The following is a 24251-nucleotide window of genomic DNA, read 5'->3' as shown; positions in this document are numbered from 1 at the left end:
GAACAAGCTAATAGTGACCGACAGGTACAGAGAGGAGAGGACCCTGCCCATGCAGCCTTACATTCTAGAGAATAATGTGGAAGGAGGCAGTAGGTCTATGGGTTGCAGCAGCGTCCATGTTGGTGAAGTAGCAGCGGGGTCATTGCAGGCTGTAAACTGTTCTGAAGACATGGGTTTTCATGTTCCGCTTGAAAGTTCCGAATGTAAGGGGATAATCGGATGTGTTGGGGCACAGAATTCCAGATGATGGGGGACACTCTGAATAAGTTTTGCTGGTCATTCAATGAGGAATGTACATTTGTGGAGGAGAGAAGGAGGTCTTGGAAGGACAGGAGATTACGTGATGGGAGATATTGGGAGATTAGTTCAGAGATGTATGGATAGACAAATTATGGATGGCTTTGTAGGTCAGCGCTAGTAGCTTGAAGTTGATACATTGTGGAATTGGGAGCCTGTGATGCAGCGGTAGCACACTATGCAGTAATGAGGCAGTGACCCAGCAAAGGTCAAAGCAAAACGACTCTTTAATGTTCAACTCCTCAAAACACAGCTCGCGATATCCATCGGATTGCAGCCAGGAAACATATCGTCTGGATTACAGTCATTACACATGCCAGCCCTCCACTTGAGACAAGTTGCGATGGGCGACTGCACCACTATGTTAATGTTCTACTCACAGCATTACACAGTACACAATATCCTCCGGATCGTGGCCGGGAACCATAGCCTCCAGTTTACAGTCACTAAACACTCCAGTCCTCCTCTTGACATGTTTCCGTGGGCGACTGCACCGCTGTGTACACTGTGGGTGCCTGGCTATTCAGCTGCTTTGGCTGTTTGGCTCTGCTTGCCTGCATTCCCTCACACAGGTAGACCTCTTCAGTGCCTCCTGCTCTATGCTCCTGCCAACACCAGACTGACACTGACTCTAAACTTGACACACCCAAACCCTATACTGCAGGGTTTTTAACTAGCAACCTGTAGCCTTGTGCCACATGGAAAACCAGGGCCAGGAATGAAACGGACTGCACCACTACCATCGGTAGTCAGTTTCAAGACAAAAAAGCCCAGAGCAGGTTTCCCTAAATCTGTCTTGGACAACCAGCATGTCCAAGACCTATACTCACTGTAGTCTGCACTGCAACCATGGCTACGCCTGTGACTGCAATGCCATCTCATGGCCTCAATACACCTCCGTGTGCATCCTGGGGGGAACATCCAGTGACCCTCACATGTAACATCAATCACCGCCTCACAGAGCCAATGAAGGGATTTGCAGAGGGGAGAAGCGGAGGAGTAACAAGGAGAGAGAGGTGGATTAGTCGGGCAGCAGGGTTAAGACTTGAGAGATGCAATGATGCGATGGGGGATAATGAGGTCCTAGACCCCACATGGAGTCAAAGCCATCCGAGTGATGAGGGCAGTTCGGGGGAAAAGGTGGTGGTCACGCTGCCTCAGCTGCACAGCAAAAGACGGTGCAGGGTGCAAAATCGTTGAGGCTGGCCCCTTGCTAGTATGTCTGCTGCTACTGCCCACCGCACCAACGAACTGAGCACACCAAAGCCATCTCAAAGGAGCTTCCTGACAAGATACGATGGTTTGCTCGCTGTGCCTTCAGAGACTGAAGCGAGGCATAAAGGTTCTTAACCTGAGCACCACCTGTATGACGAGGCATCTGAATGCATAGTATGAGCTGTAGTGGAGTACACATCTGAAAAAAACAGGAAAGATCTGAGCCTCCTCCTGCTCCCTCTTCTGCCTCTTCCTCCTGCTCACAAGTGATTTATAAAGGATTAACGGTACGTTTTATATCACGGAAACCACAGTACGTGATTCCCAGCCATTGCTACTTTTCCAGGCGTGTCATCCTTGCTTTGCACGAACATGTTGCAAACAAAATCAGGTGTGCACTGCGCAACCAGGGCTGTGGAGTTGGAGTTGGTGTCCATTTTGGTGGAGTCAGTATAAAATGGACCAACTCCTAAAATATATAATAAATTGGGTACAGTAGTTCAATGCAGGATGTGCTGTAAATGTTTTCATAAGAATCTGGGAAAGCCAGCGCTGTGGAGTTGGAGTCCCGGAAATTGAAGAGTCTGTGTTTGAGGTTTGGCTTACCGACTCCACAGACCTGTGCACAACGACATTAGTGGCAGATGTCCACATAGCCACCGATACATGGACCAGTAGGCAGGGGCAGGTACACTATATCTCCCTAACTGCCCACTGAGTAAATATAATGGTGGCTGGGCCTGAGGCTGAAAGCATTTGGGTGTATGTCCTACCACCACCAAGGCACCAAGGATTACTGGATGTTTCTCTGTCCATGTTGCCTCCTTCTCCTACTTCTTTTTCACCACCGCCTTACCTGGTCAGAGCAAAACCTGCAGGATCAACTTCAGCACAGCTAGGGGTAAACGACAGCAGTCTGTTCTGAAATTAGTCTGTTTGGGGGACAAATCCCATACCGTGGAGGAGCTCTGGATGGGGATCAAACAACAGAACGATGATTGTTGGTGCCGCTGAACCTCAACCCGGCCTGGTGGTGTGAGATAATGGGCAAAATCTCGTAGCAGCTCTGGGCATAGCCGGTTTGACAGACATCCCTTGCCTGGCGTGTGTGCTGAATTTGGTAGTGCTGAGCTTCCTGAAAAATTACCCGAGAAAGTGCGGGTCGTCTGTGTGTGCTTTTGGGTTCTCACCTTGCAGCTGCTCGGGTTCGCTCAGCTCTAGTCAATAGCACCTTAGAAAATTGCTGACGTGTTCAAAATTTATTTCTCCAGCTGTATTTACGTTTTCAACCCATATTTAATAAAACCTCTATTTTATTAATTTGTGCCACTACTTTGGTCCTGCACTTTGTGCAGAATCGGTTTTTGGTAGTGTTTATTATTGTTTAGGCACATCCCACTTTACCCTGGGTTTTGGTTATTGGGTTTTGTTAGCATCCCAACAGGCCACTCTAGCTGGCAGACCTGAAGGCCATTACTTTACCTTGGACTGACATGACCACCATCAAGACCACACAATCGCGATCTCGGGGTGTTGATAGGGTTACAGAGGGAGACCTCTCCTTCTGTTATCCATCTAGATACCACTGTTTCTGTTGACAGCAGCTTCTACGGGGATATACAACTGTGATCTGTGCCAACGCCTATCGTGGCCGATGCAGCAGGGTGTCAGCTGTAGTGTACAGCTGACACCCACTGCATTTTCACTTTTTGGGGGATGCTATTCTTATTTCTCATGCCAATAAAAGTCATATTGGTGTTCATTAAGGAGTTAAGAAAAAAGAAACACTTTACATGAGATAGGCAAGTTGTGTAATTTTATATAAGTAAAAAAATACATAGTTTCTTGTCACTGATTTTTTTTAAATATGAATGCTGCCACGATCATATCAAAATTCCTAATAGTTTTTACTTTCTGTGACGCTCGCTAAGGTTTTTCGAGTTCTCTCTAAGTGTTTTTTTTTGTTTCTTTTCTTAATATACAGGTCCATTGATTTTTTGAGTCATGTCTTCCAGCTATTTCCTGTAAGTATAATTCATCAAAAAATGAAACTAGTAACAAGAAGAAATCAGCTTATTCTTGAGGAAACAATTATACGTGAAGCAGGCAGTGTTAGTCCCTATGTACAAGCAGAGCTACACAAGAGCGCACAGACCGTGATCTGTCAAGTGAGAAAGCGCTCCATACCGCATCTGACGGAGCATGTCAGCTGTGTTGTAAAATGTGTAGGCTCTCAGCAGATCTTTGTTATTGATGCTATTATAGCATATGATGACCATTTGCTTAGAGTACTTGTAATGAGAAAATTGCTCCAAATTGTGAGAAAAGTTGATAGATGTAGATCTGAAAGATGTTAAGGCAAAATAGCTGAAAATACTCCCTACATGTAATCAGTGATCGGAATATTACAGAATCTGTTATTGCCAATAGCGACTTAAAACCATCCACATCAAAAATCAATTTAAATGGGTTTTCCACCACTTTGATGTTGATGACCTACTCGTAGGTTAGGTCATCAATAGCCGATTGGTAGGAGTCTGACACCGGATACATCCATAGATCAGCTGTTTGTAGCTTTGGCTGAGGTTGAAGCCTCGGTGTGGAGCAGGAAAACCTCAGCCCACACACTCTGTAGTAGCTGCTGCTAGGTACAGCAGATCAGATCCTATTATTTGAATGGGAGCTTTTCTGGGGCACCCGGCAGCGTCAACTAAACAGTGTAATAGAGCAATGTAGACCAAACATTTATCTACACCTTCCCACCTACTTGTTTTCCATCCATCTCCGCCATTCTCTGGCTCTATAAAACCAGAGCTGGCAATCAAAACAAAAGATGGGCAGAGATAGAGGGAAAACAAGTAGGGAGGAACTTAAATGTTTGGCCACACCCAGAGTGCACTGGGCGCCAGTACTTGTTTGGAGTAGTTATTCTGTCCTAACACAGTCTCTTTTAAATACTCTATGGATAAGTGTCCTGCGGCGGGTTTTCTCGTGGTTTTAAAAACTTCTCTCTGTAACTTGACACTTCTTTGATTTTAATCCCTTGTAGAATCTGTACTAGACGTGATATTATAGTCAAAAACTGTAAAAAAAAAGAAAAGTACAAAAATGAACAAAAAAACCCATTCTGACATGTAAGCCATTATCTGAAAAAAAGAAAACAAAAAACAGATTTCTGATGTTGATTTCTTTTGAAATTTCAGACGGCAGTGATTCTTCTTGCACACAGAAAAACATTCTGATTTCTATCAATATATTTAAGTCGAGCTTCATCATTGTGTTTCATCCATGATTTTCTCGTATGAAATAATAAATGACAAAGCTTCGTTGAGCGTTTTTTCATCGACCCATAGTCTTGTATGGGTTATTTTGATCCATGACGGTGATCATAATCAGACATGTCCTCATGGTTTTTCTACGGATATACTGTCCATATAAAAAATGTGGGTACAAGTCTGAATGAGGCCTTATTGCGTCCTTAGATAAGATTTTTCGAAATAAGACTGAGGTTCTGGTAATGAATTATCAGGAGATCCCGTCTCATCGCTGGGTAAATAGGTATTTGTGAGGCTGGCCTGGGGCTAGCTATTTTATTAGATGAGCCTGTCCTCAGACAGATGGGGTCTGTATCTTAGAAGCTGTGTGGATGTGCTGTTCAGTAATAAACCTCTGAAAAATGTTTTTTTGTGTTTTTTTTTTTTTCCTTTTATTGGGGTCTTTCTGTCATATGGTAACAAAGGACTTGACTAGGGTTACTTGCCGACATTAAATCGCAGCAGGATTTTCTGTCGCTGGTCACAAGTCACTTGTGAGTGACCCATTTACCGTAGACTTTAGTGCGAGTTTGATGCGAGTTATCTGTGACTAATATAGCTGCGTGACAGCAATTCGCAGGGAAATTGCACAAATGTTTTTTGTTGCGCATCTTTTCAGAGAATTACTCTGGTTTGACACATGTCCTAAAATTAAAGGGGTATTCCCAACTCCAAGATGCTATTCCAATATATAGTAAGTGTAATAATAAAAATATTAGCAAATACCTCCAATTAGAAATGTAGTATAGTTCTTCTGATTAGCTATGTTGCTTACCCCATGTGCAGGTTATTGTAGTAGCTTAGTTATCCATGGTTACAGCCACTCATATAGTCACAGCTAGCTAGTTGTTAGTGGTTGTAACTATGGATACCTAAGCTAATAAATAAATAAATAAATACTGCAATACCTTGCACATTGGGTAAGCGACATAGCTTATCGGAAGAACTATACTACATTTCTAATTGGAGGTATTTGCTAATATTATTATTACTCCTACTACATATTGGGATATCATCTTGGAGATGGGAATACCCCTTTAAGTCTTCTGTTATACCCCCAAATCAACTTTTCGCATTTTGTGCTCCATCAACTTAAATTTGAGCAAGGCTTGTCTTCTCTCCTGACATGCAATTTGAAGAAGATACTGACATTTCCTATAGCAATTCTTTCATGCAACTCTGTACTGTCCCCTTCCTGTTATTCCAACTAGCAATTTCTGAATACATTGGCAACTGGGTGTTGGGGCAAGAATGAAAGAAATGTGTTTCATAAGTCTCTTCTGGTTTTTCTTTTGTATTTCTCTGGTTTTGAGTAAATTTAGTTGAGAAAAAAAAACTATAGAAATAAAATACTATACATATTTTATGTTAAGAACCATCTGTGTATTATAGATTAGTCCTCCATAATGATTACAGATCACTTGTCACATAATAATTGTCACGAGGTGACTGTCATGGTATGACACACATACAACGGGGATGGGATAGGTGAGAGGAAGGTCCTACCGATTGGGAATGAGGGATGATCACCACCTGCGCTCAAACTTGAGCCTGTCCCTGCACTCACCTAACGCCATATGCGGGTCCTTCCCCCGCCGCCGTCAGGATACCTCGTCCCTAGTAGTTATCACTGCCCTGGCTAGTGCACTGGCTGGCAAGGAGCACTAGCCTCACCCCTGCAGAATAATACGCACTGTTATGAGTTTATTTTCCCCTTCACCATTGAGGTCTGATGAACTCCCTCTTCTGGTGAAGGAAGGTAATGAGGCTGATTACCAAGCACCTGAGCTGGATCATGATGACTGGGTGACGGGAATTGCTGACTGGATATAAGGCAGCCGACGCCCTTCTGCCTGGCTGGTGATTTCTCTGAGGGATTCTAGGAGACCAGTCTGATTCCTGCTCCTCAAAAGCTAAGTTTTTCTGCTCTGCTTTTTGCATTTGTGTTTTGGTTTTGTTTTGCATTGTTTTTCTGGATTTCTGCCATTCCTTGCTGGGATGAGCTGAATTCCTTTTTGCCTTTTTGCTCTGTCTTCAGAAAATACCTGAGTACTGATATAGTCTTTTTGAAGCCTAGCGTCTTCAGGGCTTTTTTCCCTGTCAGTCTGTTGGCTCATGTTTTGATAGGGTTTTTGTGCGGATTGCAGACAGCAGCTTTTCTATCCTGTCCTATTTAGTTAGCTTGGGCCCCATCATTTGCTCAGCCTATCTTTCTATCTGTGTTAGTGTTTTTTCATCTTGCTTCACCGTCATTATATGTTGGGGGCTGCCTATTGCTTTGGGGTCTGCTCTGGGGCAGTTTAGATTTACCTTTCTGTCTTTAGGCTATTTAGCTGTCCGGCTGTGATCGAGGGGTCTAGGGCACTGTAGGAACCCCCCACGGCTACTGCTAGTTATTGATAGGTTCAGGGGTCTGCAATCCGATAGCTGTCAACTTCTCTGGTTTTCTGGACTTAGCTAGTATTTCTGTTTTTGCCTCCTACGGTGACTCGTTCATAACAGAATCACCAGCCATACCGCAGATCCTAGGGTACTCAATAGCAGGAAAGAATTGTAAAAAAAAAAAAGTGTGTATGTTTTTTCCTCTATATCTCTGAGGCGGTAGGGGGAATTTTTTTTTCTCTCAATGGAGATAAAGCAATTGTCTGATCGTGTGGAGCAGCTCGCTGCGGAAGTGTGGGGAATTTCCGCCTACCTTGCTCATTCACATGCTGCTGAACCAAAGATCCCTACTCCTGATGTGTTTTTTTGGGATCGGTCTAAATTTTTGAATTTCAAATATAATTGTAAATTATTTTTTGCCTTGAAGCCTAACTCGTCAGGGAGCTCCGTGCAGCAGGTTAAAATTGTCATCTCTTTGCTGCGTGGCGATCCCCAGGATTGGGCGTTTTCTTTGAAACCAGATGATCCTATTCTGACTAATGTGAACGCATTTTTTCAAGCCTTGGGGTTGTTGTATGACGAACCTAATGCTATTGATCAGGCTGAAAAGACCCTGTTGGCATTGAGCCAGGGTCGAGATTCTGCAGAATTGTACTGTCAAAAATTCCGAAAGTGGGCGGTCCTTACTACCTGGAATGATAATGCCTTGGCAGCTCTCTTTCGGAAGGGTTTGTCAGAAGCCGTAAAAGATACTATGGTGGGATTTCCTGTTCCCTCTGGTCTGGACGATTCTATGTCATTAGCCATTCAGGTTGATCGGCGTTTACGTGAACGCAGGACTGCACGAGAGGTGTTGCCACCTGTTGAACAAGTGTCTGAACCTATGCAATGTGATAGAGTTTTGTCCAGGGAGCAACGTCAGGAGTTCAGAAGGCGTAATAAGCTGTGTTTTTTTTGTGGAGATGCCTCGCATATTATTTCTGTCTGTCCTAAACGAGAGAAACATTTTGCACACACGTTTTCTGTGGATGGTGTTCAACCTAAGTTTCTTCTGGCAATTACTCTGATTTGCTCACTGTCCACATTTTCCGCCAAGGCTTTTGTGGATTCGGGAGCAGCCCTGAACCTAATGGACTTGGATTTTGCTAAACGTTGTGGATTTCCTATGACACCTCTGCGGACGCCTATCCCTTTGAGGGGGATTGATGCTACTCCTTTGGCGAAAAATAAACCTCAGTTTTGGACCCAGGTGGTAATGCGGGTCGCCCCAGACCATCAAGAAAATTGCAGATTTTTGGTGTTGCATAATTTGCATGATACCATTGTTCTGGGGTTTCCCTGGTTGCAAATTCATAATCCAGTTTTGGATTGGAAATCTTTGTCTGTGGTGAGTTGGGGTTGTCGGTGTGCCCTTATTGAGGCTCCGGTTTTTTCCACCTCTCCTCAGTCGCATGATGTTCCTGACTATTTGGCGGACTTTTATGATGTATTTAGTGAGAATGAGTCTGCGTCTTTGCCTCCTCATAGGAGTTATGAACTGAGCCCGGGGTGTAAATTTCCCAAGGGTCGGCTCTTCAATTTATCTGTACCCGAGCACGAGGCTATGCTATCCTATATTAAGGAGGCGTTGGAGAAGGGTCATATTAGACCATCCTCTTCACCCTTAGGTGCTGGGTTTTTTTTCGTGGCCAAAAAGGATGGTTCATTAAGGCCTTGTATTGATTATCGTGCCCTCAACAAAATTACTATTAAATATCAGTATCCGTTACCCCTGATTTCGGATCTATTCTCCAGAGTTAAAGGTGCTTGCTGGTTTACCAAGCTTGACCTCAGGGGGGCGTATAATCTTATCCGCATTAAGCATGGGGATGAATGGAAGACGGCGTTTAATACCCCGGAGGACATTTTGAGTACCTGGTGATGCCTTTTGGGCTCACTAATGCCCCTTCTGTGTTCCAGTGCTTCATGAACGACATTTTCCGAAACTTTGTGGATACATTTTTGATTATCTATCTGGATGATATTTTGATCTTCTCCAAGGATTGGGATTCTCATGTGGAACATGTTCGGACTGTGTTCCGGATCTTGAGGGAGAATTCCCTGTATGTCAAAGGATCAAAATGCCTTTTTGGGGTACAGAGGATTTCATTTTTGGGATTTATTTTGTCTCCATCAACTATTGAAATGGACCCGGCCAAGGTACAGGCCATTTATGATTGGGTTCAGCCCACTTCTTTGAAGGCCCTCCAGAAGTTTTTGGGTTTTGCTAATTTTTATCGGAAATTTATAGCAAAATTTTCTAGTATTGCCAAGCCATTGACTGATCTGACTAAGAAGGGTGCTGATGTGTTGAATTGGTCTCCGGAGACTGTTTCTTCCTTTCAGGAGCTGAAGCGAAGATTCACTTCTGCCCCGGTTTTGCGGCAACCTGATGTCTCACTCCCGTTCCAGGTAGAGGTGGACGCTTCTGAGATTGGTGCAGGAGCTGTTTTGGCCCAAAAGGATCCTGTAACATCTAAAATGAATCCCTGTGCTTTCTTTTCCCGAAAGTTCTCCCCATCTGAACGTAACTATGATGTGGGGAATCGGGAACTGTTAGCCATGAAATGGGCATTTGAGGAGTGGAGACATTGGTTGGAGGGAGCTAAACATCAAGTTGTGGTCCTCACTGACCACAAGAATTTGTTTTACCTGGAGTCGGCCAAACGCTTGAACCCTAGACAGGCTAGGTGGGCCTTGTTTTTTACACGTTTTGATTTTGTGGTCTCTTTTCTTCCTGGCACTAAGAATGTCAAGGCTGATGCTCTCTCTAGGAGCTTCTTTGCTGATTCTCCTGTGGTGACCAAGCCTGCTACCATCTTAGGCGAAGGGGTAGTTCTTTCTGCCATCTCGCCCGATTTGAGACGAGCTCTGGAAGAGTTCCAGGAGGACAAACCTGAGCGTTGTCCCAGTGGAAAGTTGTATGTTCCTGACCAGTGGAAGAAGAGAGTGATGTCTGAAGTTCATTGCTCTGCATTGGCTGGTCATCCAGGTATTTTTGGTACTAGAGATCTGGTGAGTCGGTCTTTTTGGTGGCCCGCCTTGTCTCGTGATGTCAGGAATTTTGTGCAGTCCTGTGGGACTTGCTCCTGGTCTAAACCTTGTTCTCGCTCTAGTGGGTTGTTGATGCCTTTGCCGGTCCCCAGGAGGCCATGGACCCATATTTCAATGGATTTCATCTCTGATATGCCTGTCTCTCAGAGAATGACTGTTATTTGGGTGATTTGTGATAGGTTCTCTAAGATGGTTCATCTTGTACCACTCCCTAAGTTGCCATCTTCCTCTGAGTTGGTGCCCCTGTTTTTGCAACAGGTGGTTCGCTTGCACGGGATTCCTGAGAACATTGTATCTGACAGAGGAATTCAGTTTGTGTCTAGATTTTGGAAGACTTTCTGTTCCAAGCTGGGAATTCAGTTGTCCTTCTCCTCTGCTTTTCACCCTCAGACAAATGGGCAGACGGAGAGAACAAACCAGACCTTGGAGTCATATTTGAGATGTTTTATTTCCGCTGATCAGGATGATTGGGTTTCATTTTTGCCCTTGGCCGAATTTGCTTTAAATGATAGAGCTAGTTCTGCCACTTTGATGTCACCTTTTTTTTGTAACTTTGGGTTTCATCCTCGATTTTCTTCAGGGCAGGTGGAGCCTTCTGCCTGCCCAGGTGTTGACACTGTGGTGGAGAGAATGCACCAGATCTGGGACCAAGTGGTGGATAAGTTCTCTCTCTCCCAGGAAAAGGCCCAGCGGTTTTCCAACCGACATAGGACCATTGGTCCCTAGTTTAAGGTGGGTGATATGGTTTGGTTATCATCAAAAAATATCGCTATGAAGGTGGCTTCTCCTAAGTTTAAGCCTAGATTTATTGGACCTTACAAGATTTTGGAGATTATTAATCCGGTCTCTTTTCGTTTGGCTCTTTCTGTCACATTTAAAATCCATAATGTGTTTCATAAGTCCTTGTTGAAGAGGTTTGTTGAACCAGTAGTTCCTGGGGTGGCACCTCCGGACCCTGTATTGGTTGAAGGTAACATGGAATATGAGGTAGAGAAGATACTGGATTCCCGTCTGGCTAGACGGAGACTCCAGTATTTGGTTAAGTGGAAAGGTTATGGTCAGGAGGATAATTCCTGGGTCTCTGCCTCTGATATTCATGCCAAAAGATTGGTGCGTGCCTTTCTTCGGGCTCACCCTGATCGCCCTGGTGGCGTGGATGAGGGTTCGGTGACCCCTCCTCAAGGGGGAGGTACTGTTGTGAGTTCATTTTCCCCTTCACCATTGAGGTGTGATGAACTCCCTCTTCTGGTGAAGGAAGGTAGTGAGGCTGATTACCAAGCACCTGAGCTGGATCATGATGACTGGGTGACGGGAATTGCTGACTGGATATAAGGCAGCCGACGCCCTTCTGCCTGGCTGGTGATTTCTCTGAGGGATTCTAGACCAGTCTGATTCCTGCTCCTCAAAAGTAAGTTTTTCTGCTCTGCTTTTTGCATTTGTGTTTTGGTTTTGTTTTGCATTGTTTTTCTGGATTTCTGCCATTCCCTGCTGGGGTGAGCTGAATTCCTTTTTGCCTTTTTGCTCTGTCTTCAGAAAATACCTGAGTACTGATATAGTTTTTTTGAAGCCTAGCGTCTTCAGGGCTTTTTTTCCCTCTCAGTCTGTTGGCTCATGTTTTGATAGGGTTTTTGTGCGGATTGCAGACAGCAGCTTTTCTATCCTGTCCTATTTAGTTAGCTTGGGCCCCATCATTTGCTCAGCCTATCTTTCTATCTGTGTTAGTGTTTTTTCATCTTGCTTCACCGTCATTATATGTTGGGGGCTGCCTATTGCTTTGGGGTCTGCTCTGGGGCAGTTTAGATTTCCCTTTCTGTCTTTAGGCTATTTAGCTGTCCGGCTGTGATCGAGGGGTCTAGGGCACCGTAGGAACCCCCCACGGCTACTGCTAGTTGTTGTTGATAGGTTCAGGGGTCTGCAATCCGATAGCTGCCAACTTCTCTGGTTTTCTGGACTTAGCTAGTATTTCTGTTTTTGCCTCCTACCGTGACTTGTTCATAACAACACACAGGGGGAAGTGACAAACACCAAAGGGGACGAGGTAACATAAACACCACACTTAACTTATGTACACCGCTGCTATGCTCCACACCGCAGATAACAACAGCAACAGGTCTCCAAACACCAGATGTGGCTGACACCAGAGAGCTGCTCCTGTTAGGCTGGTCTTCAGAAAGGAAATCTATCACCAACAGTCAGCTGATGCATCAGGTGACCTTTTAAAGGATGGTGGGAGTGGTCACCACCCACATCAGCTGACCCAGCAGCACTGCAGTAACACCAGATTGCCAGCGGGGGGAAAAACTGACATTAACCCCTGATGGCCTGAAAGGAAAAAAGTTTTAAACTTAGTGGAACCAGAGCTGCCACAAATCCAGAAATGGATCTTGACAATAATCCCACTTTACTAATGTATTTTTTCTATATCTTCTACTAATCTTTAGCTGCAGCCTGTTTTATCATTTAGAGCTGCATTCACAACTCTGCGGGCTTCAGGACTGAAATCTCCCATCTCATTGTCAGCAGGAAAGGGGGATCTCTGTTTAGGATCCTCATAAAGAACATCTTTCTTTCCTGAGGACCTGCCCTCTCATACATTACACGGACAACCCAGACATAGATTTGGATCAGTATTTTGTAATCCTATCCACTGGAGGGTCCCGAACCACTATGACCGGCACCAATCGGCAGAACAGGGAATTTTTATCCCCCGTTAGAATGGAACAGAAGTATGTATGCTTGACCGCAGCGTCATTCACTCTCTATGAGGCTGTCATGTGGTGCACTTGGCTTTATTCGGCAGTCCCATAGAGAGAATGAAGCAGCGGTCAGGCAATCAACCTGTTTTGTCATTTTGTTGCAGATTAAAAAAAAAAATCTGCATTTGCCAATCAGTGTGCGTCCCAGTGGTGCGATACTCTCCCGTGGACAATTAAATTACCATAAATTACCCCCGTGGTGGTCCTGTAGGAAAATGGGACACTTAGGCCTCATTCCCATGTTAATTTTTCACATATGTGTTCTATCATTTTTTTTTTCGTGGATAGAACTCATGCCCTTTATAATCAGATCACATGTCAGTATTTTCTTGCAGACCGAGTTTCCGCAAAAAAAAAAAAAAAAAGTAAATATGATTTTTATTTGAGTCACGGATGAAACTCACCTGCTCAGATCAATGGGTCTGTTAAAAATGAAAATAAAAGATGGCACAATTATGCCATCTTTGTGGCCTCTGAGAGCTGTCCGGTTTTTACAGTTTAATGGGACGTAGGAATAATTTTTCTTTTTGTATTTGGGAAAAACAGATGCCAAAGTGATGGTAAAAACCATCACACCGGCGAAAAATGGATGAATACTGAATCCTGCAAACTGGTAGAAGGAGGTCCGATTTGTCATATTTAATAAAAATGGACATCAAATTGAGGCTTTAAGACTAGAGTTGAGTGAATATCTTCGGTTCCCCGCTTATTCGGCAATCTATAGCGCTTGCTGATTAAGCTACAGCGGGAACCTGGCTTCCTGGTTCGCGCCTGCTGAACAGCTGATCGCCGCCAAAGCTGAATGTGGCGCAGCTGTGTCACTGTTACAGCACATGCATGGAGATCCTGTGTGTTTGTCTCTCCATGCATGTGTGTTGTGACAGTGACACAGCCGCGACACATGCAACTGCGGCGGCGATCAGCTGTTCAGCCGGCGCGATCCAGGAAGCCGGGGTCCTGTTGTAGCTTATTCAGCAAGCGCTATACCTTTCCGAAAAAGCTGGGAACCGAAGATATTCGCTCAAGACCCTATACACATTAAACTAATGTTGAGTGAATCTGCCGATAGCGACAGGTTTGGCTGACGGTCGAATATGTATGGTAGTGCCAGCCGCCTGATGGTTGGAAGAGATGTCCATCATGTATGTCTGATTTCAGACTGCCAATTACATTGTTCTGGCAGAGAAAAACCACCGGTGAAAGTGTCGTTGGAGAACACGGAAGCACTCTGCAGAAAGAACGCTCCTTGCGTATGGAAGAGGTGGCCAAGATGGCCGTCAGCCGAACAATTAGCCGAAACATCGTTCAGCCGACAGCTGTCTAATATGTATGGCCGGCCTTATTGCCAGATTCCCCGACAGATTACAGCTCATCCTCGGGGGTCCCAGTAGGAAGAATCATCACTTTAGTATCGAATAAATAAGGATTGTCCAAAGCGGAGAGCCTCCTTTATTGTACTAACGCCAGACCCATAACTGATCACACAGTTAGTAAGTTGGACCAAGGCAAATTTCCAGAATACATGAAAGATTTGCAGGGTGCAGCGATAAATAATTTCCAAACTAAATGTTTGACAAACACAATCAGTATAATTAAAGCTAAGGACGTATTAATGTAGGTAAAGTATGATCGCTCATGTAATGCTATGGTACTGTTTATTTATAAGGTGCCCCTGCCAGCCTCTGCCATCTCCAGTGCATGAAATCATTCCAGGCTAATACTGGGATCTCTGATGCATGAAACATTTTAATTAATTAGTATTTATTCCCAGTTGTATGCTATGCATGGATTCCAGTAATGTGTTTGTGTTTCATTGCTCAAGGATAAAGACTTCTGCATCATCACGGTTCCTCACCTCACCCCTGAATTTCCTCTGCTCCAGAGCTTTGTGCGAGCGGTGCCCCTGAGTACATGCACTTTGCCTCAGGAGCTTTATATTTTCCACCGCGCTGGCTTGATCAAGTAAGTGGAAAATCAACCTCTGCAATCTCTGCTTGTCTTTTTTTTTTTACACCTGCACGTGTGAGCAAATAGGATCACAATATATTGTCATGTCAGTGCGCACCTCCTGACTCCGACCGTCCGGTGCTTTTTTATTAAAGCTGTATAAAAAAAAATTCTGAAAATAATGTGCTAATTAAAAAAAAATCATATTACGAACAAATATACAATAATTATAAATATTTGCGCTAAAAAATGTGTCCTAAAATATAACATGCAAGGCCCATAAAAAATATAATAAACAAAGATAGAGCACTAATGTGCCTAGAGAAATAAACTCAGGATAATTGTAGTCTCAATGCAAGGAGCTAAAAGCCGGCAAGGAACAGGACCTTGTGACGTCACGCAAGGTCCTGTTCCTTGCCGGCTTTCAGCTCCTACACAGCGCTTCTGTCGCTGTGCAGCGGTGTGATTTTGCTAACAAGGTGGGCGATTGTCACCGGCAGGGGCATCGTCCTTTACCTGCCATCACATTAGGGGCACTTCATCATTTAACCCTCGATACTGATTTTGGATATATTTTTTACTTGGATTACAATGGGACATTTCTTCAGGACAAGGACCTTTGGCTCCCAGTGGAAGCAGCTACTCTGCGCATTTAGCCTTGCATTGGGACAACAGAGCACCGTCTGAACATGGCCCTATCCTGGTGTTGAAAGGTTAATATAATTGTGTGCTCCTTTTTTTTTTTTTTTTTTTTTTTTAAATTATCCTGAGTTTATTTCTCTAGGCACATTAGTGCTCTATCTTTGTTTATTATATTTTTTATGGGCCTTGCATGTTATATTTTAGGACGTTTATCTTCGGACTTTAGGACACATTTTTTAGCGCAAATATTTATAATTATTATTTTATTGTTTAGACAAAGAGGTGATATTGTCTTTTTATTTGCTGCTTTTGTGTTCCTCACGCAGCGCCCCAAGCGAAGTTATCACCATTTTGAACAAGTGTACAAGTACGTACACTTTTTCTAATATAATGAGCCTTTTGTACAATGTATTCTTTGTGTTTGTAATAGGTTTTATATCTCATTTATGTAGAGAGGCCTGGGATCTATAGTTGTCATAATCTCAGACCTGACGAATGAATGTGACGTCTTTTTATTAAACTCATTTTTATTATAGTTCTAATCAAGGTAGAAAAAGTAGAACTCAGTTAAAATGAAGAATTAACTGATAGATAAATACAAAAAAAAACATGCAGCACACCAGTTAAAGGGAGAATTGTGGACTTTACTCCAGCGCCAAGTGGTGCAACGTTTCGACCTCACGGCACGGTCTTTGTCAAGCACAGTGTTACCACAGAATAGTGCACTTTTTATACATATCTCTTCAATTTACCAATATACAAAAATTAGCATATATTAAATATAAATCATAATCAAAGTGTATGAAAATAACATTGCAGTAAATATGAGAATCATCATAGTGTTTACATATATAAGGTGCATGTTAGAGTGCAAAAAATTCTATCCAACCGTACCTACAATCATTGATACAGCTAGATTAACAATGATTAAAAGATGTGAAACACCTATGTGATATTTAAAATGCATAAACATTATAAATGACCTGGAACACTCAGACGCATGTTGTAGTTCCACCGTAACAGCATTCTCAGAGCACAACTGCGCATGTCAGTAATCAGAGACTCCCGATTGGCCACTCGACAGTGATGTCAGCGATGATAGCAATGAACATGCTCACTAGGCATTTCCACGCCCTGTTCCACCATTACAAGTGCTGGCAACTATGCCCACACAATATTTCATAAGGAGAAACAGCATTTGTACACAAAAGAGAGAAATCTCAATACTTAAATGGAATGGAGCACTTGTAGTGATCGTATTAAGTGATGAACTGGACACCCAAAACATTCATACCAATGGCTGTGCATAAGCCACAAGCACTACGCCACATGCCCCCTAGAGGACAGAGGCGGAGTACCAGCACACAGCCAGCAATCACAGAGGGGATTAACCCCCTGCGTCACTACTATGCACTGTGGGCTAAATGCACATGCCAGCAAACGTTCACCATATAAACTGGGTACCAGATGTCACTAGCAAAATTCGGGCCTTAGGATAAATTTATCTCATATACTTTATACAATATACAAAAGGAACATACAACAATCATTGGGAAGAGTTTCTATCCAGGGATTCAAAATAAAAAAGAGCATTTAGTCATTATTAAAAAAACAAAATTGGCTCAAATAAATATCAGAGTGCAATACAAGAAGAGAGATCGATAAGGGTTTTTTCTGCTGCATTTTTGGAAAACCCTTCTGTGTGAGAAACAAAGGAGATATGAGAATGACCTGAAGCGGTTAACTACAAACTGCAATTGAGCTGCGTTTAATGACTCTGGGTGAATACTATATGGCTGAAATCACACCAAGGGGCTTACGAATGTGAGGCCGAATTTAATGATGAATTCTCCAGAATTTTGTGCAAGGGTCTGTAAGATTTCTTACAAACTTGAAACTAAAACTAAAAGCATGTATGTCGGACATTGATTGGAAGAATTTTTCTGAGAACGTTTCTTCACATGTTTCAAAGTTGCGTGATGAACGTGAGGAAAATAAGCGTAAAATGATGGCCTTAATGTTGATTTTAAGATTCATTCTCTGTCTTAATATGCAGTACATGTGTTAATTGATATTGATGGATTTTTTGAAAAAGTTATCCTTTTTTAAAAAAAATTTCTTTAACATTTTTTTTTCTGTATAAACCCTTATCGATCTCTTATCTGATTACTGACATGCTCAGTTGTACTCTGAGAATGCTGTTATGGTGGAACTACAACATGGGTCTGAGTGTTCCAGGTGATTTATAATGTTTCTGCATTTTAAATATCACACAGGTGTTTCACATCTTTTAATTATTGTTAATCTAGCTGTATCAATGATTGTAGGTACGGTTGGATATAATTTTTTGCACTCTAACATGCACCTTATATATGTAAACACTATGATGATTCTCATATTTACTGCAATGTTATTTTCATACACTTTGATTATGATTTATATTTAATATATGCTAATTTTTGTATATTGGTAAATTGAAGAGATATGTATAAAAAGTGCACTATTCTGTGGAAACACTGTGCTTGACAAAGACCGTGCCGTGAGGTCGAAACGTTGCATCACTTGGCGCTGGATTAAAGTCCACAATTTTCCCTTTAACTGGAGTGCTGCCTGTTTTTTTTCTATTTATATTTTTGCGTTGGACAACCGCATTATTCAGGACTATTGCACCCAATATCTGCTCAAGTTTGTGCTGCTATCTGTTTTTTCTATTTAGATAGACACATAATAGAATAGTTAGATAGATAATAGATGGATAGATGATAGATGGATAGATAGATGGATGGATAGATAGATAGATAGATAATAGATGGATGGATACGGTAGATAAATAGATAATATATAAATAGATAGATAATAGATGGATAGATAGATAGATGATAGATAGATAAAACAAAACAAAAGAGCTTGAGAAAGGTCCACACCTAGGACCGAAACGTCGCCATATGGGCCATTAAAGAGTACTATCTCAACTGTAATGTGGTGTGCTGCCTCGATCTTTATGGATTTTTATTCATAAGGACTGGTATGTACCTGTGGGGCTTTGCACCCTATCCTAACTGTGCTGTTCTACTATTTTTTTTTTTTAGATAGATGGATAGATAGATAGATAATAGATGGATAGATAGAGCTTTCCTGAGAAGGGACCTATTATGTAAAATTATAGCAAAACCAAAGAATTGAGACAAACTATAAGCTGGTATACATGCGAAGTGTAAGAGCATGTTCACACTGTGGCCATTTCACAGTCAAAACCCATGAAAAGAAAAACAAGACAAATGAGCATATACCCTACAGCAAGTAAATAGTAATAGTACCTGTAATTAGCATAGCGTACTTAACGCTATTTTGATCAAAAAGGCATAAAAGCTATCCCACCATGACAAGGTGTAAGCATCGGAACGATCCTAACATGTATTTAGTATTAAAACATTACCACGTGTCAAACGATGTCAATGTGAAAAAGGGCAGAGAAGGTTTTCACTTCTGCACCAAGCAGCGGTGGCGGTACGGTATCCTGCACAGGAGTGAGAACCAGCTGTCATGAAGGCTTGGACTTGACACCGGACCAGGGCAGCGCAAATCAAATTTGTCAGTTCAGCCATCACATGCTAGTATTATCATAGCCCATGTGGAGGCCTTAGATTTCCTTTAGTAGTGATTTCATCTTTGTGCAAATAATAGTTGCGTCAAAGTGCTCCTTGTGTGTAGTGATGTTTATGGCATGGCCAGTATGACTTCATTGAAAGTGCCCACCCACCCTTGATCAACCTCCTGTCATCTGCTTGTGCATGATGCACCTAAACATCTTCAAAACTTCTAACCCATGAAAAAAAAAAAATTGGTCTCAAATGCGCATTACTGCTTTGGTCGTTGACTATAGGGCTCACAGAGACCGCTGAGCACTGTCCTTTTAGCTATCTAAGTCAGTCCCGTAGACTTAAAAGAGGCAATGGTTACAACTTCTTTCAAAACTTCTCAAGAACAAAGGATCAGTGGCCCCCATCCTGGTGACGGGAAGGTGTCCCAGCCCTGTGGCCCCCAATCATCATACCTTTATCACCTATCTTATGGAGATGTGGTAAATGTTTTTTCATGGGCTTACCTCTATATAAGCCACTAGTGTGACCACACTTAGAATACTGTTGTGAATTCACTTTCTGGCCTACCTCTGGTTGCTAGTGAAGGTAGTGGAGCTGGTTGTATTGACAGAGGAGTCGCGAGTTCTCTTTCCGGGCTCCCTCTGGTGGTTACAGGAGGTAATGGAGCTGATCTAATTGACAGAGGCCTGCCACCTGATAATGAGGACGACGATCGGACATCTGGAGTCTCTGACTGGATTTAAGACAGCCGACTCCCTCTATCCCTGCTGGTGATTTTTCCTGCCTCCTGAGGTCTTAGTTTCCAGTTCAGTCCCTGCATGCTCAAGCTAAGTGTTCTTTGCTATTGTTCTCATTCGATTTGGTTTTGACTATTCAGTTTTGTGTGGTCAGCCAGCCCCAGCTGGGGCTGTGCTGAATTTCCATCCTTATGTTACTGTTTGTGCCAGTTTGTTTTTTGTCCCTTATTAGATTGGCCTCTTTTTGCTCTGCTTTCCGAATATGCCAGAGTGCTGATATAGTGGGTGAAGTCTAGTGACTTCATAGTTTTTTGCTATCAGACGTGTTGGACATTTTTGCAGGGTTTTTTGCGTGATTGCAGACAGTGTCTTTCCTTTCCTGTCCTTTCTAGTTAGTGTGGGCCCCATCATTTTCTCAGCCTATTTTCCTACCTGTGTTTGTGTTTTCATCTTGTCTCACCGACAATATATGTTTGGGGGCTATCTATTCCTTTGGGGTCTGCTCTGGGGCAGTTTAGATTTCCCCTTTTCTTGCTTTAGGCTTATTTAGTTCTCCGGCTGTGTTGAGGCGTCTAGAATCATCATAGGTACGCTGCACGGCTACTGCTAGATGTGTGGATAGGATCAGGGGTCTACAATCCACTTAGTTACCAACCTCTCTGGTTTTCTGTGGCTTAGCTTGGTCTTGTTTTCCTCCTCGGTGACCCAATCATAACAGAATACTGTGTACAGTTCTGGTCTCCGGTGTATAAGAAAGACATAGCTGAACTGGAGCAGGTGCAGAGTAGAGCGACCAAGGTTATTAGGGAACTGGGGGGTCTGCAATACCAAGACAGGTTATTACCCTTAGGGTTATTTAGTTTGGAAAATCGAAGGCTTAGGGGTGATCTTATTACAATGTATAAATATATGCGGGGACAGTACAAAGACCTTTCTAATGATCTTTTTAGTCTTAGACCTGTGACGGGGACAAGGGGGCATCCTCTACGTCTGGAGGAAAGATGGTTTAAGCATAATCACAGATGCGGATTCTTTACTGTAAGAGCCGTGAGACTATGGAACTCTCTGCCATATGATGTTGTAATGAGTAATTCCCTACTAAAATTTAAGAAGGGTCTGGATGCCTTTCCTAAAAAGTATAATATTACAGGTTATATACACTAGTTTCCTTGATATTGCGTTGATCAAGGGAGCTAGTCTGATTGCCGTATGTGAAGTCGGGAAGGAATTTTTTCCCCACTGTGAAGCTTACTGTTTGCCACATGGATTTTTTTTTGCCTTCCTCTGGATCAACATGTTAGGGGAAGTTAGTATAGGATATGGGTTGAACTAGATGGACTTAAAGTCTTCCTTCAACCTTAACAACTATGTTACTATGTTACCCTTCTGTGGCGCCCTGTATCTTTACCGCGACAAAAGGGTTAAATATGTACTGTTCTGCATGTGTTTTGTGAGCAATGGGAGTTATGCTTTCTCTGCTAGAGACCACAACACACACACAATTTACACCACTCCCTCACTTGTCTGAAGCTTAGAGCTTTGCAGACTTACCCTAACTGGGAGGGGGAGGGGCCGAGTTGTGGTTTCAGTGAACAAAAGGAGGAAGAACGTCTTGGAGGTCATGTTAAGACATGTTCTCAATCCAGGAGTGAGAGCTAAGAAGCATCAGGGACCAGTCCCTAGGCCATCCATGCTTTCAGAGCAGGGTGGTAAGCTGAGACACTGTGTGGATTTATACAACCAACAGCATCGTGTTTTCCCTGGGAAAACTGCAGCGAACTAGGATCAGTGAAGGATTGTGCAAGTGGGAACTTGAGCTGCTCACACACAGGATCCATGCTGCAAGTTGCCAAAGGAGGCTATATTGGAAGTTCTAAATTTTGGGAAGCTTTTGTCCCAGATGGGATTAGAATAGCAGGAAGCTTAAACTGAGTCACAGCAGGGAAAGATAACTCCCATTCTGCAGAACAGACTGTAACCTCTGGTGAGAGTTGTAATATCTCCTCTGAACTGCACCTGAACAACAGTAAATGATAAAGTGACTTTCCTTTTCTCCTGCCTTATTACTCTGTGCCTTCTACTTGCATCACAATCTCTGGGGGTCTGCCCTGGTTGGAGAGGGTTTAACATCTGCACTGCCATCACCATCTACCCCCCCAGGAATCATCTGCAGTGCTGGTTATACCACAGTCGAACACTCCAGCTGGCGTCACGAATCACTACATAAACTTTATCCCCATCCAATTCTACCCCTTTTACATGACCGCCTGGGGCCACGGACCGGGTCACCGCCACTGTGACATCTCCCATTGAAGTTAACGGGCTCGGTACTGAGTATGCCACGGCCCCTCGGGCGCGTCATTCTGGCATCACGAACAGGATGGGGATAAAGTTTATGTAGTGATTCGTGACGCCAGTTGGAGTGTTCGACTGTAGTATAGCCGGCACTGCAGATGATCCCTGGAGGAGTAGATGGTGATGGCAGTGCAGATGTTAAACCCTCTCCAACCAGGGCAGACCCCCAGAGATTGTGATGCAAGTAGAAGGCACAGAGTAATAAGGTAGGAGAAAAGGAAAGTGACTTTATCATTTACTGTTGTTCAGGTGCAGTTCAGAGGAGATATTACAACTCTCACCTGGTTACAGTCTGTTCTGCAGAATGGGAGTTATCTTTCCCTGCTGTGACTCAGTGTAAGCTTCCTGCTATTCTAATCCCTTCTGGGACCAAGGCTTCCCAGAGTTTAGAACTTCCGATATAGCCTCTACTCACTGTGTATTTCTCCTTTGGCAACTTGCAGCATGGATCCTGTGTGTGAGCAGCTCAAGTTCCCACTTGCACAATCCTTCACTGATCCTAGTTCGCTGCAGTTTTCCCAGGGAAAACCCGATGCTGTTGGTTGTGTAAATCCACACCGTGTCTCAGCTTACCACCCTGCTATGAAAGCATGGATGGTATAGGGGCTGGTCCCTGATGCTTCTTAGCTCTCACTCCTGGATTGAGCACATGTCTTAACATGGTCTCCAAGACGTTCTTCCTCCTTCTTGTTCACTGAAACCACAACTCTGCCCCTCCCCCTCCCAGTTAGGGTAAGTCTGCAAAGCTCTAAACTTCAGACAAGTGAGGGAGTGGTGTAAATTGTGTGTGTGTTGTGGTCTCTAGCAGAGAAAGCATAACTCCCATTGCTCACAAAACACATGCAGAACAGTACACATTTAACCCTTTTGTCGCTGTAAAGACACAGAGCGCCACACTTCCCATATGGGGCTCGTAAATCTCTAACAAGGCTTCCCAACTTTACATCACACAGCAGGTAAATGGGAGTACCACTGTGCAGGAAAACACCTAGAAGGAGCCACTGCCGCCGTCTCTTGGCCCCTACTGATTATTAATTCATGGCATAATCTAGATACACATCATCATTTACTAAAATGGAGAAGCTTCTTAAATCACTGACTCAGTATACTGCACTGTAAACTAGATAAAATTGTGTTCTGAGTCTGTTGGGGGCAATTCTTTATGTACCGGCCTTGATCCAGGGTCCGCTGGAGAAAAATGAGCCAAATTCAAGTCCTGGACCTTTTACTGCATTTGGCGCATCTTTTCGTTGCCAGAAATGAGAAATGTTCTTCATAGAATCATAGAATCATAGAATCGTAGAGTTGGAAGGGACCTCCTGGGCCATCTGGTCCAACCCCCTGCTCAAAGCAGGATTCGCTAAATCATCCCAGTCAGATGTCTGTCCAGCCTCTGTTTGAAGACTTCCATTGAAGGAGAACTCACCACTTCTCGTGGCAGCCTGTTCCACTCATTGATCACTCTAACTGTCAAAAAGTTTTTTCTAATATCTAATCTGTGTCTCCTCCCATTCAGTTTCATCCCATTGCTTCTAGTCTTTCCTTGTGCAAATGAGAATAAAGTTGATCCTTCTACAATGTGACAGCCCTTTAGATATTTGTAGACAGCTATTAAGTCTCCTCTCAGTCTTCTCTTTTGCAAACTAAACATTCCCAAATCCTGCAACCTTTCCTCATAAGACAGGGTTTGCAGACCGGTCACCATTCTGGTCGCTCTTTTCTGAACTTGCTCCAGTTTGTTGATGTCTTTTTTAAAATGTGGTGCCCAAAACTGGACACAATATTCCAGATGAGGTCTGACCAAAGAGGAGTAGAGGGAAATAATGACTTCACGTGATCTAGACTGTATGCTTCTGTTAATACATCCTAGAATTGCATTTGCCTTTTTTGCTGCTGCATCACACTGTTGAC

General features: G+C 43.2%; 1 protein-coding gene across 3 annotated transcripts in view; it reads left to right on the top strand.

Moving 5' to 3' along the window:
- The window catches only part of CFAP61 (cilia and flagella associated protein 61), a 439348-nt gene that overhangs the window by 98335 nt on the left and 316762 nt on the right, over nt 1-24251 (top strand). For all 3 annotated transcript variants that reach the window (XM_073557422.1, XM_073557421.1, XM_073557423.1), the window contains exons 12-13: nt 3497-3536; nt 14880-15019. In XM_073557422.1, coding sequence (XP_073413523.1) covers nt 3497-3536; nt 14880-15019 — 180 coding nt within the window. The remainder of the gene's footprint in view (nt 1-3496; nt 3537-14879; nt 15020-24251) is intronic.

This window comes from Dendrobates tinctorius, unplaced genomic scaffold, assembly GCF_039654945.1.
Source record: "Dendrobates tinctorius isolate UK_male_01 unplaced genomic scaffold, ASM3965494v1 ptg000250l, whole genome shotgun sequence".
Lineage (NCBI taxonomy): Eukaryota > Metazoa > Chordata > Amphibia > Anura > Dendrobatidae > Dendrobates > Dendrobates tinctorius.
Note: the sequence above shows the minus strand (reverse complement) of the source record. Positions and strands in the feature narration are given on the sequence as shown.